This window comes from Aspergillus saccharolyticus (assembly GCF_003184585.1).
Source record: "Aspergillus saccharolyticus JOP 1030-1 unplaced genomic scaffold BP01scaffold_13, whole genome shotgun sequence".
Classification (NCBI taxonomy): domain Eukaryota; kingdom Fungi; phylum Ascomycota; class Eurotiomycetes; order Eurotiales; family Aspergillaceae; genus Aspergillus; species Aspergillus saccharolyticus.
The window spans coordinates 472888-486931 of NW_020290623.1; the positions used below are offsets into that span (position 1 = coordinate 472888).

The following is a 14044-nucleotide window of genomic DNA, read 5'->3' on the forward strand; positions in this document are numbered from 1 at the left end:
GGACGGCTTAACGGTCCGTGTTGGAGACACAAGACACACACAGTATTGTTTGATTGATTGATTTTGGGGAGGTGGTATATTGCCTACATTACCTCTTCCTCTGGTTGTGGTTGCTGTAAGTTGAACTTGTTGTTGCTCGAATCCCACCGAGGCACGGAGACCAACCAGCTGGTCTCAACTGGTGGCAGAGACGGGCTTGCCTTCCTTCTTCGGTCCGTCGTGGGCGTTCGATGTGTGTTTCGCCGTTCATCTGCATCCCGCACAACAACTATTTCGCCCCCAACCTTTCTTTCTTCCTTCTACCATCATCGCTCAGCATTCTGCTTGAATCCGCTATTCTGGGTTTGATCAAGAAACCCGACAACGACGACGACATCGCGGTCCCTGCTCACTTCCATCCTCAATTCGACGCATGAGTTCTGCCAGCATTCGTGGCACTTCCTTCCGCCTTCAGCACCTCATCCATCTAGATCGCCCCGCTGCAATCTTGGTATGGAGAGTTCTCACATACTGACAGTGCTTTATGGTCGTCTACATCATGACTATTGGTCTCTAGCTGCAATTTTCCCCGATTCCGTCATCCCGCAGTGAATGGAAGCATCCAAGTGAGCGCGCCTGGCGCGGACTCGGTCCTCGCATTGAGAAACTCCTGCTGGTCCATCCAATAGTGTGACCCCTCCTGCTATCGTAAAGACGAAAAGCTATCTATACTAATCTACTGGGATTCGACAGCGGGCTCACGATCAAACTGTTCGCTTTCCCACATTTCACGCCGTGTAAGCATTCGGTAGCTGTTCGACGACTACCCCACTTGTGTCAGTCAGTCTGGGACGTTATCAGTCGAGTATTAGTGTAAGTGAAAGAGCTTCAACTCGAGCAATAACGCAGTTGGAGATAGCTAAGCCGTGCCCAGCGTTCTGGCAGGTTGCCTTGATCGCATCCCTGGGCAAGTTCGACCAAACTGTGACCACCAACCTCTGCCTGTAGCACCGCCAACTTGTCTGTGCAGCATTTATCCACAAGCTTTGGAGGCTTACTTTTCAGAGAGAGTTCCTCCCGTCTCGTGGCTTTGGCATATACCATAGCCGAGTCCTTCAGCGTTCAAAGCCAGAGCGCCGAACCATGTCGGACCACCCGACAGGTCCCTTTGGGAGTACGTCCCTTATGAACCCGAGCCGGTGCATTCAGCTAATCCTTTAGGCTCTGGGACCCGTCCATACCAGCTCCCACCTCCACGTACATCAGCACCTTTGCAGCTTGGGACGGATCCCTTTTTGCGACAGCGCAATCAAACCGAGAACCGTGAACCTGGCGAGATAGGATCAGGTCGGTCCAGTCTTTCCGGGCCACAGTTGGGGCAAAAAGAGCAATTGCCCTCTGTGAGTCACCTGTTGACACCTACTGCTCATCCGAGTCGGCCATCGTCTCCGTACCACGCCCATAGATTCGGGGTCTACACCCCTCCTACTGGTAGTACAGGCTCACCGATCCATCTTCATCACAATGAACAATTGCCGCGGCATAGCATTCATGATAGCACCCGAGCATATCCTGAGCCGGTCGCATCGCAGAGTCGAAGCCTGCCGCCGCTGTCTTATATCTCTACAAGCACAGGACTTGGGCGCGAAGGTTCTGTGAACACACTTCATACCAGCCCCTCAGGACAGACTGTTCACGCAGCACCTTTCTCATATTCTGGGCACAGGTCGCACGATCAGGAATATGCGGGAGACTACTCCCCATCAGAGACAGCAGCCGATCCGACCTCGGGTACTCAATCCCAAGGAAGTAACGTACGGCCGCACGTGGTGGACGAGAAATACATTGAGGGAGAAGGCTTGTGTTATATCTATGCAGATGGGACACATTGCCCAAAGCTTATTGACGGCATGCCGGTGAATGCGAATTGGGGAATCACTAAGGCCGGCAAACCGAGGAAAAGACTTGCACAGGCTTGTCTGACCTGCAGGGAGAAGAAAATCAAATGCCAGCCAAATCTTCCCAAATGTGACCAGTGCCAGAAGTCTGGTAGAGAATGCAGGTTCGAAAGCGCGTAAGTCGATTGATAAACTACGGCCTGATCCCGGACTGGCGACATGGCAGACACTGACAGAATGCTAAATCAGACCGCGTGGCCATCGAGCAGCACTCAAGTCTGCGCACCTTCTGGGCAAATACGATTCACAAGACAGCTATTCAGGGGGCGGTTATCACCATGGCGCCTCGCCCCAACCCTCATACTCGACGATGCGGGCATCGGAGAGCTCAGTATCCCTCCCAGGCACGAACTCACTCTCCCCAAGGTCCGAAGCTTCCATGATTACTCCCTCGGCTGTTGATACGACTCAAGATACAATGGATTATGAGCCCCGATTTCGGCCCAAAGCCCACAGCTTTGCTCGACCATCCTCCGTAGCGGAAGAATTGCCGAGCAACCGAGCATCAGTTGTGTCTCCGGATTATGCGGCAGTGTTGAAAGAGATGAAAACTCCAAACCCACAAGATCCACTTGTGAGCGACTGGAACACAGACCCTTACGAGGCTGAACCAGAACTTACCGTTCACTATGTCGAAAGCTACTTTAATTATGTGAACGATCGGCTGTATTATATTTTCCCACGAAACCGATTTCTGCTGTGGCTGACATCTTGCCACGACAAGTCGCTGGAAGACACCATGCTCCTGTACGCGATGATGGCATTAGGGTCCGTGTTCTCCGACCGGCCAGACAGGGTCATGGCGATGAGGAAATATGCACGCACAGCTCGATATGCAGTGGAACACGGCCAAGATAGTTTGTCTTTGCAGCTTGCTCAGACACATATCATCATGAGCATGTGGTATTGCGCCATAGGAGCCCTCGTGAAGTCGTGGGACGCTGCTGGCGCCGCCGTCCGCACAGTGTGTGGGCTCCGTTATAATGTCGAAGCAGGCGGGGTCATCGTGGACCAGAATCAGCCGTGTGAATACGGCCTGCATCCGCAGGCTCTGATCGAGTGTCGCAGGCGGACATTCTGGGTCGCTTTCCTTAAGGACGTGAGTATTCGAGTTAGTTCGCTGCATTTATCAACCCAAGGCTAACGACGTGGTGTTCTTTAGCGTACAACCTGTGTCTATGCCCCATCGTCCTGTACAATTCCGTCGCAAACCGCCTACCTCAGACTTCCTTGCCGTGAAGAAGTTTTTGAAGCACAAGAATATACCACGGTACCCTACTTCCAGAGCTTTCTAAACCAGGACCCCTCTTCGAACAATGATATTTCCGGCATGAGCACCATGGCACGCTTCATTGAGATCATGTCGCTCTGGGGCGAAGTATCAGATCATGTTTTCCGGCTGTCATTCATTCCGATGGAGGTCTATAGGAAACAATTTGAAGACTTTTATTCCACCGTGACTCGACACGCCGAGGAATGGGCTGCAAGGCTTCCAGACCATCTGACCTTCACGGCAGTCAATTTGGAGCGGAGCATCAGAGCCAAGAAAGCTGACGCATTCATGTCAATACACCTAGTCTATCATGCGACGTTGATGAAACTGAACCGGCATGCTCGTCACCAGAGCGTTCGCGCTGAGGTTATTAGCCAGCATATTCATTCTGCCCGAACTCACGCTGCTGAGATTCTTCGCATGACCAAAGCCTTGATCCAAAGTGCAAGCGAGTACGAGCCTACCCGAATTCTCATGGAACCAAGTTCGGCCAAGGGGGCAATCTTGAATCCGTTTTTAGGCTACGTGCTTCTGTCTGCAGTCGATGTTCTTAGTGCGGCCGGCCGCATGGTTGAGATACGGGAATGCATCGCCCTTATCCAGAGTGGTCTCGTGGCAATCAACGAGTTGGCGTGTTTCTGGGGCAGTCTCTTGCCGCTGGCTGCATTGATTCAAGAGCGGCTCGATACGTTGAGCGCTTGTATGGAAAACCCGGCGCAAGCTGAGGGCAAAGTCGCCTTCTTGAGCAATAGCGCGTCTCTGGATAGCAAAGCCCGCAATGTGCTACAGAAACATGCGGAGCTGCCGGCAGATGAAGATCTTATGTACGGAGAATTGTCTTATGAGAGATTGCTCAGTGCTCTGGGTGCTGGCGATGGCCCTTATCCGCCCGGAACACTTCTCTGGGTCGGGGAGACCAAAAGCTGATCCTGTTTCTTGGAGGTTTCTTGACGTTGCATTTGAAGACAAGTATGTAATAACACAGCACGGCCGTTTTGTTGATTTTGATTTGACATCATATACCCGGGAGGCTCGTTTTGACATTGTTCTGGCAGGTACTGGGAGGTTCTGTTGAGAATCATTGGACAATTGTATATATGGAGACAGGCATTCGCGTTGGCATGAAGGACATGACAGGCATAAACTCATACTACACAGAACTTATATCATCTTTTGGAGCCAAGTTCGTTCGGATTATAAGCAAAGCGTAGACCATTCTAGGTTAGTGTACAGTATGTGTCCTCACCGCCGAGGTTGTTTTTTCGACGTCATCGCAACGGTCGAGCACTACATGTGACATGCAGCAACCAGCGCCGCCGTCTAGATAGCAATCCCTTGTTTCCCACAAGCAAGCCAGGCTGAGACGACTGGGGATTCTCACTGTGATTTATGTTTCCAAGATAGGAGGGATTGGATTCTGAGGAAGACCGACTGACTGTGCTTCATTTCCGCTCGGTTCCATTTCCCCCGCTCTTTCCGCCCCTCCGGTCCAGCCAAAGCCGCCGCCAGCTTGTTTCCCTTTCCGGCGGGCGCGTCTTGTCATTTTTTTCACCTTTGCGCTGGGAATCCACTGCACAATTTGATGCCACAATTTACACATTTCCTCATTAATGTTACTTAGGAAAGCAGAAGGTTCACACAGAGAAAGGCACAAGCTAGCTACAACGAATTAGGACGCGAAAAACAGTTATTCCCTCGAGGGAGAGAGCTTCTACGGCCGACACCTACTACCTACCTACCTACCTACCTACCTACCTACCTCCAGAGCTACATTTCACCATCACCGCGCACACACACACACGCACATACACACATTCCACACATTCCACACATTACATACATACAGAGAAGAAAGGACAAGGCGCACAATGTTCCCACCCACCGACCGCTCCGACCAGGACTCGGATTCCATTCGCTCATCGCATCAACCGTCAGATGGTAACAACAGCAGCCCCGATCGTCCCCATGGCTATCATGATGACGAGGACGAAGACTCCAGCTACCACCACGATGACAACGAAGACGAAGACTACGATCTCCTAGATTCCACCTCCCTCCTCACCGCATACAACACCTACCCGCAAGAGCCCGATTACTACACCCTCCTCAACCTTGCGCGCCAACCCCCGCCCACCGACGCCCAGATCCGCTCCGCTTACCGCACTCTCTCCCTCTCGTTTCACCCGGACAAACAGCCGGCGCATCTGGCGGAGCCGGCCAAGCAGCACCTCGAGCGTATCCGGGAGGCGTATGAGACGTTGATCGATGACAGGAAGCGCGTGGTTTATGATCTGCTGGGGAGGGATGGGGTGAGGGCGGAGTTTGGGCTGGGGAGTGCTGCTAGTGCTGGGGTTGGAGGGGCTGGGGCTGCTGGGCAGCGTGGTGGGTCTGCGGAGTGGAGGGTTGGAGTTAAGGCGAAGAGTCCGGAGGAGTTTCGGAGGTGGTTTGTGGAGAGAATGAAGTTGAAAGAGAGGAGGGCGGTTAATTCGTTGGTTGAGGGGAGGGTATGTGCCTCTTTTGCCTTAGCTTTTTAGACCTGGTTGGTCGGTTTGGGCTAATTGTTCTATTGCTCCTTGTGGGGTCTGCTAGGGTTCGATTACGCTGGGTGTTGATGCTTCGAATACTTTTGCGGTCGATCAAGAGGAGGGTTTGCTTTTCATCAACGTCCCTGAACCTCGGTTGTCCAAATTTGGGGTGGCGTTCTCGTTCAAGGCGCCGTTGCCAACGTGGAGGAATGTGATGGGGGTGGATGAGGATGAGGAGGACGGGAATGAGGTTGATGATGATGATGATGATGAGGCACAGACGAATGCTGCACATAGGCATGATGTTGCCTCGCTTGGGGATGGGCCGCAGATGGTCATCAATGCTGGGTTGTCGGGCAAGATTCGCCATATGACGCAGAAGTTGGAGGTACAGTGGGAAGGTCAGGAAGGGTCGCAGGTTGAAGAGGTATTGATTTTCCCTCCCTGCCAACAAGTGAAATGAGCTAACCTTTGGCTCTCTTAGGCTCCCGTCCCCTTGGTCATCTCGACCAAGGAATTGTCCCTAGGCGTTGGTGTTAGCCATGCTTTTGGCGATCTGTCAGCCTCCAAGGGTATACTGGGAAAACCTGCCCTCTCGTTCCTCCAATACTCGGGCCTCTCGGCGAATGCTTCGGTGTTGCCGTTCCCGGCGCTCGGTGTCCGCTGGGCGAAAGGTTTCGCGCTGGTTCCCGGAACGAGGCCTTTCCGGTTGGAATTGAGCACGGATTTCCAACGGCCGATCTGGCATGCTCCGCCGGTGCTAGGGGCTTATCTGGCTAAGGAGATTGGCGATCAGAAGCAGGTGTTTGTCAATTGGACGAGTGGAACGCTTCTTTGGCCGCTAGGCTTCCGCAAGTTCCTCAGCCCCGAGTACGACATTAGGGATGACTTCAAGTACATACTCACCATTCCCGGGGAACTGAGCCAATTCCAGTTCGGTATCGTGTCTCAGCCGGCGAGCAAGTACCTGGCTAGTATTGACGATGACGATGACGACGATGACGAGGAGGAAGATGTGGAGTTCGATACGGTCCGCTCCAAACATCGCAAGAACCGCAGTGCTGCCGAGTCATGGCAACTAGGAGTCGCAGTCAGCCCGCAGGCGGGTGCTTTGTCGTTCAACTATTCCCGTAACATCTTCTCTGGAAAGCCGTCCACGGATACCTCGCTCTCCCAATGGAGCTCCGAGGGTTATCACCGCCTTCCCCAAGAGAACGAACCACGGGCCGTTAGATTCGGAGTCCAGAGCACGGTTAGTTTTGACATGTCGCTTGGGTGGCATCTTGAGGGAACTCGGCGGGTCGGTGATCTGACGCGTATGGGTTTGGGTATTGGCGTTCAATCCGGTAACGGCCTGGTCATGACCGTCCTTTGGAGCCGACTGGGCCAGAACATCAGACTGCCGATTACTTTGTGTCCCTTCGAGGCTGCTACCGCTGACGCCGCTGCCGTGGCGGTTCTGCTCCCATGGGCAGCGTATTGCGCGTTGGAGTTTGGATTCATCCGGCCGAGGGAGCGCAGAAATCACCGTCGGGTGATCGCTCGGCGACAGAGACAGCTCAAGAAGCTGGTGCCCAAGAAGAGAGAGGAGAGCCAGCAGGCGATTCAGCTGATGAAAGATCAGGTACAGCGACGTCGCGACCGGGAGGCGAGTCAGGATGGCCTAGTAATCACCCGGGCGGAATACGGCCACTATCCTAAGAAGAAGCGGAGCGATGGTAGTGAGCGGGAGTCTGAAGTGGCCGATGTCACGATCCCAGTAATGGCCTTGGTCGACAACGGCCAATTGGTGATCTCCAAGGACACGGCCAAGTTCCACATCCTCGGGTTTTATGATCCTGCACCTCTGTTGCCCAAGACGCTGAAGATATGGTATACGTATCATGGGAAGGAGCATTATGTGGAGGCGACAGATAAAGAGGGTGTTGCCTGTCCCATGCGCTCACATATGTTGTAAGTTGGGCTACTACACTTTCACCTGTCCTTCTCTAGCAATCCTCCCTTTGTGATATATACGTGGCCTCCTGTCTGTGTCTGATTTTAGTCAATGCTGCATACTATGGTTGGGGGTGTATGCTGCGATTGCATGAGTCCCCTATTTGTATAATAGATCAACGAAGTGATTCCCATCTCATCATTAAGTCGCTTGTTGCACCTGCGTTGAATATGATGTACTGTCAAATCAAGCACAGAAGTGACATGCGTATACGAGTAATATTTTAAGATAGTTTCTTTGTCCAAAAGATCTACTTTGTATGCGAAGTACAGGAGGCGCCACCGCCCTGCCTCCACGTGACCATCGACGCAATTCCGCCGCCGCCAAACTTCCCATCCCGAGCCCAAAACGCAATCAACCTCAAGAAAGCCAGCCCCATCCATCCTTCAGTCATCTCATTGCAATCCCTACACGATGGCGTCTATAGCGGAGGGACTGTTCAAGGCTCTTCCGAAGCCAAAATACACCGGCGAGGAGGAGGAGCTTCCCCAACACGCACAACCCCGTGGTCCCCGGGTCGTGGGCCCCGGCCAACTCGATGAAACCCAGATTGTGCTCCGGGTAGGTTCGCCCTCTTCCTTCCAACGCAGCACTCATTATTTTTATGTCTACATCCACAAAGCTAATTCAATTGCCATCAATTCTGTCTGCCTACAGAGAACCGGACCTCCTCCCTATCAGAACCGAGCCGGATGGCGGCCGCGGGCCCCCGAAGATTTCGGCGACGGCGGCGCGTTCCCGGAGATTCTGGTAGCACAGTACCCGCTCGACATGGGCCGCAAGGGGACGGCGTCGACGTCGAACGCGCTGGCGGTGCAGGTGGACGCGGAGGGGAAGGTCAAGTACGACGCGATCGCGCGGCGGGGCCACAGTGACAACCGGATTGTGCACGCCTCGTTCAAGGACCTGATCCCGCTGCGGCAGCGGGTCGACATGGGCGAGGTGTCGCTAGACCGCCCCTCGGAGGAAGAGGTGCAGGCGCAGATGGAGAAGACCAAGACGGCGCTGGCCAGCCTGGTGGAAGGGGCAGTGTCGGCGCAGAAGCCCAAGAACGTGCGCGGGGGCCGCCGCGCCGAGCCCACCTTTGTGCGCTACACACCGGCCAACAACCAGATGGGCGACACCTCGCGCAAGAACGACCGCATCATGAAGATCGTCGAGCGCCAGCAGGACCCCATGGAGCCGCCCAAGTTCAAGCACAAGAAGATCCCGCGCGGGCCCCCCTCGCCCCCGCCCCCGATTATGCACTCCCCGCCCCGGAAATTGACCGCCGAGGACCAGGAGGCTTGGAAGATCCCACCGCCGGTCTCCAACTGGAAGAACCCCAAGGGTTACACGGTGCCGCTGGATAAGCGGTTGGCCGCCGACGGCAGAGGTTTGCAGGATGTCACGATCAACGACAAGTTCGCCCAGTTCGCCGAGGCGTTATTTACGGCGGACCGGCACGCGCGCGAGGAGGTGCGGCTGCGCGCGCAGATGCAGCAGAAGTTGGCAGAGAAAGAGAAGGCCCAGAAGGAGGAGCATTTGCGGGCGTTGGCGCAGAAGGCGCGCGAGGAGCGCGCGGCGGCCTCCTCCAGCGGCGGCCGGAGGCGGGACTACTCGCGCTCGCCGCCCTCCCGGAGTGTCAGCCGCAGCCCGTCGCGGTACTCTGATCGGTCGGGCACGCCCAGCGAGGACGAGCGCGCGGCTCGCGAGCGGGAGCAGCTGCGGCGCGAGCGTCGGCAGGAGGCGGAGCGGCAACTGCGGCAGTCGCGCATGGGTACGGAGCGCCGTATCCAGATGATGGCGCGCGAGCAGGACCGCGACATCTCCGAGAAGGTGGCGCTGGGCTTGGCCAAACCGACGCAGTCGTCCGAGGCCATGTACGACTCGCGGCTGTTCAACCAGACGAGTGGCATGAGCTCCGGGTTCAACGAGGACAACCCCTACGACAAACCGCTGTTTGCCGCGCAGGACGCCATCAACAGCATCTACCGTCCGCGTGCGCAGGTCGATGACGGCGACGACGACGGCGAGGGCGCGGGTGAGGAGATGAGCAAGATCCAGAAGTCGAGCCGGTTCGAGGTTCTGGGTCGAGCCAAGGAGGGCTTCAAGGGGGCTGAATTGGCCGAGGTGAGTGACTTTCCTGCCCTGGTGCTTTGCTAGAGTCTACAGGTGCTAACATGCTCATTTCTCTTACTAGGCTCGCGATGGTCCCGTGCAGTTTGAGAAGGACACGACGGACCCCTTCGGCATCGACAGCATGATCGCCGACGTCACGGGCGGCGGAGGATCATCGGGCCAGAAGCGCTACGGACTCGAGGAGGTCGACCGTTCCGAGCGCGGATCGAAACGGCCCCGAGTTGATGATGATGATGAATGAGGGCGGTTGTTATCGTACTGTAATTGTTGTGAATTTGGGATATTCCCATGCATTGCGGGCGTTGCTATCTTTTGTTTTTTTTATTTTTTTTTTATTTTTTTATTTTTTTCCATTTTACATGGTAGATAGGTAGGTAGGTTGTTATCTCGGTAGCCGGTATGGTGCTTGATTCAAGTTGATTGAATTAAATCATAAGCACTGTTTAAGCACTGTTTATTTCCAGGAAGGTAGTAGTTCTCGGACATAGTATACTATACTATACTATACTATCTTGATATGGGATGGTCGGGAATAGTCAGATTCCTGCATCTTACTGGTCATCCCACCCTGCATTTCAAACACGCCATGCATTCCTTCAATCGGATACTTGCGTCTTTTTTCGTCCGAAAGACCCTCCCTCCTTATCAGTCATTTGTATCCTCCGTCTGCATGTCCATGACGATCACAGTCAGTGAGTTATCTCTGACACGCTAAGTGAGTATACTCACTTTACGCCGACTATCAAGTCACGCAGACAATACTATACCTCCTCTCCCCTCTTCTCATTGCATTGCATTGCTGCACTATGTATGGTCACCGGACCCAACTTAAGGAATCAGGTTTCGTTCTGGGTGGAGAACTTCTTCAATAGGAGGTTGTGAGGAATCCGAACCCGAGTTTTCTGAGGATTGGAGTAATCCACTTGGACGTCCTTGTGGAGAGCCTGGATTTAGTAGTGGTGGGGAAGGGAAGTATGAGGTGTATGAGGGTAAGTTTCATGCGAGTCCGTGTTGTAAGTGTTGTAGGTACTGACTGGTACATGATGACCATCTACGAGCTTGGTGGTGATGGTGGTGGTGGTGAGTACGGGGCGTCAAATGATCATGTTCACCTAGAACGGGTCCTCTCCTCTTTTTCAATGCTGCCTGGTTAGTAGCTAATGCTTTGGAAACCCCATCTGGTATGATCTTGCTACCGTATACTTAATACGTAACTCTCGCTGAGTAGTACTAGTAGGAGGGTGCAACTTATCATGAAGAGATCATTTGCATTGTTAAGTAGTAGCACGAACGCGGAGAGAGTCGAGTAGAGTTCGGGGGCGTCGGCGATCTGTGCTGATCTTGCTATTCTTAATCTACCTCTGCCTTTAATCCTCTCAGTACATCCCCGTCAAGTACCGAGTCAGTCAGATTGAAGTTCGCTTGTGGCGAGGATCGGAAGGACGAGAGAGGCTGAGTGGTGTTTTAATGTGTTCATGGTTGCTTGCCTGGTGGGCTATCATTTTTTGACTATCTGAGGGGAAGGGGAAGGGGGGGAATTGACGATCTTATGCTGGGGTATAATGTGTAATATAGCCCGGTTGTACTGTAGCTATAGCTATAGCTGACTTAGGCTAACTGACTACATTCTGTAGTAGTCGGTACTCCGCAGTGAGTGCGCAGGCTAAGCCACACCACACCACACCACCATCCCTTCTCTCCCTCCCTTAAGACCATCTATCTCCGGTGGGATAGTGGCGGGGTTTGGAAGGAGCGCATGAACGGCTGTGGTTACTGTACTACGGCATCTCCAGCTTCTGCTTACACTTACATCATTTGGTCCTAGGGGGTTCCTATCCGTTTTTACTTATATTAGGGATAATGTTTAGGTGGCAGTGTGGTGAGTGTAGGTGAAGTATGGCTTCTGGCTGTGGCTGTGGCTGGTCTGGTCTGCAACATACATACATACATCCTACTCAAATGTATGTCCAATCAACAGGATCCACTAGTCTACTCCGATGGTAAGCATCATGCATCCAGGTAGACATCAGCCCATTGTCTCCCTTCCCTGCTACTAAATCCTCCGTGACTGCGTCCTTTGTCGGGTCGATCATCCGGTGATCTGATTGACAATCGGGGTCTCATTAGAGGACGGATGGATTTGCCGGAACATATGGGTAAGTGTTGAGTGTGAGGAAACATCGGAGGATAGGGCAGCAGAAGAGGGGGGGGGGGGAGCAGGATAGGATTGACTATTCAGTACCCTCCTTCAACCTATACTAGGTTACTAGCAGGATGGAATAGCTTCTTTTCTCACTGTAAGAATGGGCCGGTGTGTCTACTGACCCAACCAGAAGCAGCCGAGATCTCCTGGTCAGGTCATGGGGAGAAGGAAAAACGGTGGATGTGCCTTGATTATAGTCTGGTTGGGCAGAAGGTGGTGATGGTTACCTGAGGAAAGACTTCGGTAGTTGAGACGCTTCAAGTCAATTACTAAGTACGGAGACGGACTAAGTCAACTTACGGGGGATTGATTTGCTAAATACGGGCAGGAGATGGGGTGGAAGGAAGGCATATACTCCGTAGGTTAACTAACTTACTTACAAGAACTTGATTATTTTTTTGGTCCGCTGCACTGTACTCCGTAACTACTCCTACAGATTGCATTGCATGGCTTTGGAAACTCTAACGCCCGGGACCGAAATTGTGCTATGCTGGATACGATACCCTCGATTGCATTAATCAACCCTCGGGTGTTCTGAGCATAAGACTGTCTATTAGTTAATGATTGGGGCTGACGACTATCCTCACACCGGTAAGCCGGTCAGGTCAAGCCTTTTGCGCTTTCAAAGCGCTGCATTGTGCGCTCTCTGACTGGTCAGCTTACATCGCTAAGAAGCAGTCGATAATGACAGGCGGAGAGGGAAAAAAAGTACTCAAAAACACGCATGCCCAGGACTACGAGATACAGTGTACTCCGTAGCTTGTGTTCAGCTAGCTCCACAGCCCAGATGGCAATCGCCCACTTGGGACTCCTCTTGAAGCCACCAAATAACACGCCGGCGTGTGCCACACGATTCCTTCCAACTTGCCTTCTCTATTGACCCTATGTTGGGTGCCACCCCCTCACTCTTAGCTGCAATCGAAAGCCGATTAACCTGATGTTGGATGGCGAGGGTCGTGAAAACTTTTTCTCCAGCCCCGGTCGATAGCGTCGTCCATTCAATCGCCACGCATGTCTTCTCGCGCTGCAGGATGGCCTGTGTGACTGGATCGATGGTTGATTTGCGCGACCGTGGTGCCTGACTAGTAAGCAGCAGCTCAGTTTTCTCTCCCACATGTTCATCACACAAACATCCTTGCCCCTGGAAAGTGCGGGGGAGCCGAGGAAATGGGAAGGGGAAGGGAGGAAAGGCTTGCTTCCTAAGGTTTGCGCAGGATCGTAAAGAGAGCGAGAGGGAAGAGAGTGGCTGCGGCCTGCCAAACCAGAGGCATCCGCTTATCGATCCGTGCGCGCGCCTGATGAGTATCAATCAGAGCAAACGCTAACCCAGCGATCATCCATCCGAGCAATGGGCCACTGAGCACAGGGCAACATAGAACAACGCCTTCGGTCGGGACCAGCGCCTAGCGCGGGCGCGCCATCCAAGGGGATTTGCTGGTTCGACTGATAAGCAGTCTGGGTCCGGTGGAGCCTGGCAGCTGGAGACCAGAGATAAAGGCCGGAAAGGGCGTTGGAATGACTCGATTCGAAGTATTAGGTAAAAGGGTTTGTGTGAGCACAGAAAAGAAAAAGAGAGGGAAAAGGATAAGAACCAGTGCTCAGTCAGTCTGCAGTGTGGTTTTCAGATCTTTTCTCGATTTGTTCTTGGCTCGAAGGAATAGCACGAGATTGAAGAGTTAACTTAACGGGGGTGTGTGTGGGTGTGTCTTGTCAGTTTCTTTCTGTCTTGTCCTGCAGCCAGTCATTATCAGCAGTGAACTTAAATTCCTTTTCAATTTCTTCTTCTTTTTTTTTCACTTTTCTTTCTTCTGTCTTGTTGTCTCAAACGGGTTCGGTTAGCATTGAAGGATCAGCTGTTGACCACTTCATTCATACTCTCTGTCAGAACCAGCCGAATCTCCACCGTGGAACTGTCGCTGAAACGGTCAGGTCGCAGTGTCACATTTTTGAAGCTGGACGAGAACTAGTCCAGTCTCCACCCAATTATTT

At 53.2% G+C, this 14044-nt stretch overlaps 3 protein-coding genes across 3 annotated transcripts; all 3 read left to right on the forward strand.

The window, feature by feature from the left end:
* Positions 1-1122: 1122 nt before the first annotated feature.
* On the forward strand, positions 1123-4305 carry BP01DRAFT_415638 (Zn(II)2Cys6 transcription factor; the record flags this gene model as incomplete). The annotated part of the gene is made up of 4 exons (XM_025579150.1): positions 1123-1153; positions 1189-2053; positions 2127-3036; positions 3100-4305. The coding sequence occupies 4 exons, from the start codon at positions 1123-1125 to the stop codon at positions 4135-4137; spliced, it is 2844 nt and encodes a 947-aa protein (XP_025431751.1). The 3' UTR covers positions 4138-4305.
* Positions 4306-4605: 300 nt separating this feature from the next.
* On the forward strand, positions 4606-7852 carry BP01DRAFT_318399 (J domain-containing protein). Its single transcript, XM_025572634.1, has 3 exons — positions 4606-5714; positions 5800-6162; positions 6220-7852. The coding sequence occupies exons 1-3, from the start codon at positions 5079-5081 to the stop codon at positions 7690-7692; spliced, it is 2472 nt and encodes an 823-aa protein (XP_025431752.1). The 5' UTR covers positions 4606-5078; the 3' UTR covers positions 7693-7852.
* A 241-nt stretch (positions 7853-8093) lies between these two features.
* On the forward strand, positions 8094-10201 carry BP01DRAFT_339822 (SKIP/SNW domain-containing protein). Its single transcript, XM_025573380.1, has 3 exons — positions 8094-8292; positions 8389-9843; positions 9914-10201. The coding sequence occupies exons 1-3, from the start codon at positions 8146-8148 to the stop codon at positions 10091-10093; spliced, it is 1782 nt and encodes a 593-aa protein (XP_025431753.1). The 5' UTR covers positions 8094-8145; the 3' UTR covers positions 10094-10201.
* Positions 10202-14044: the final 3843 nt, after the last annotated feature.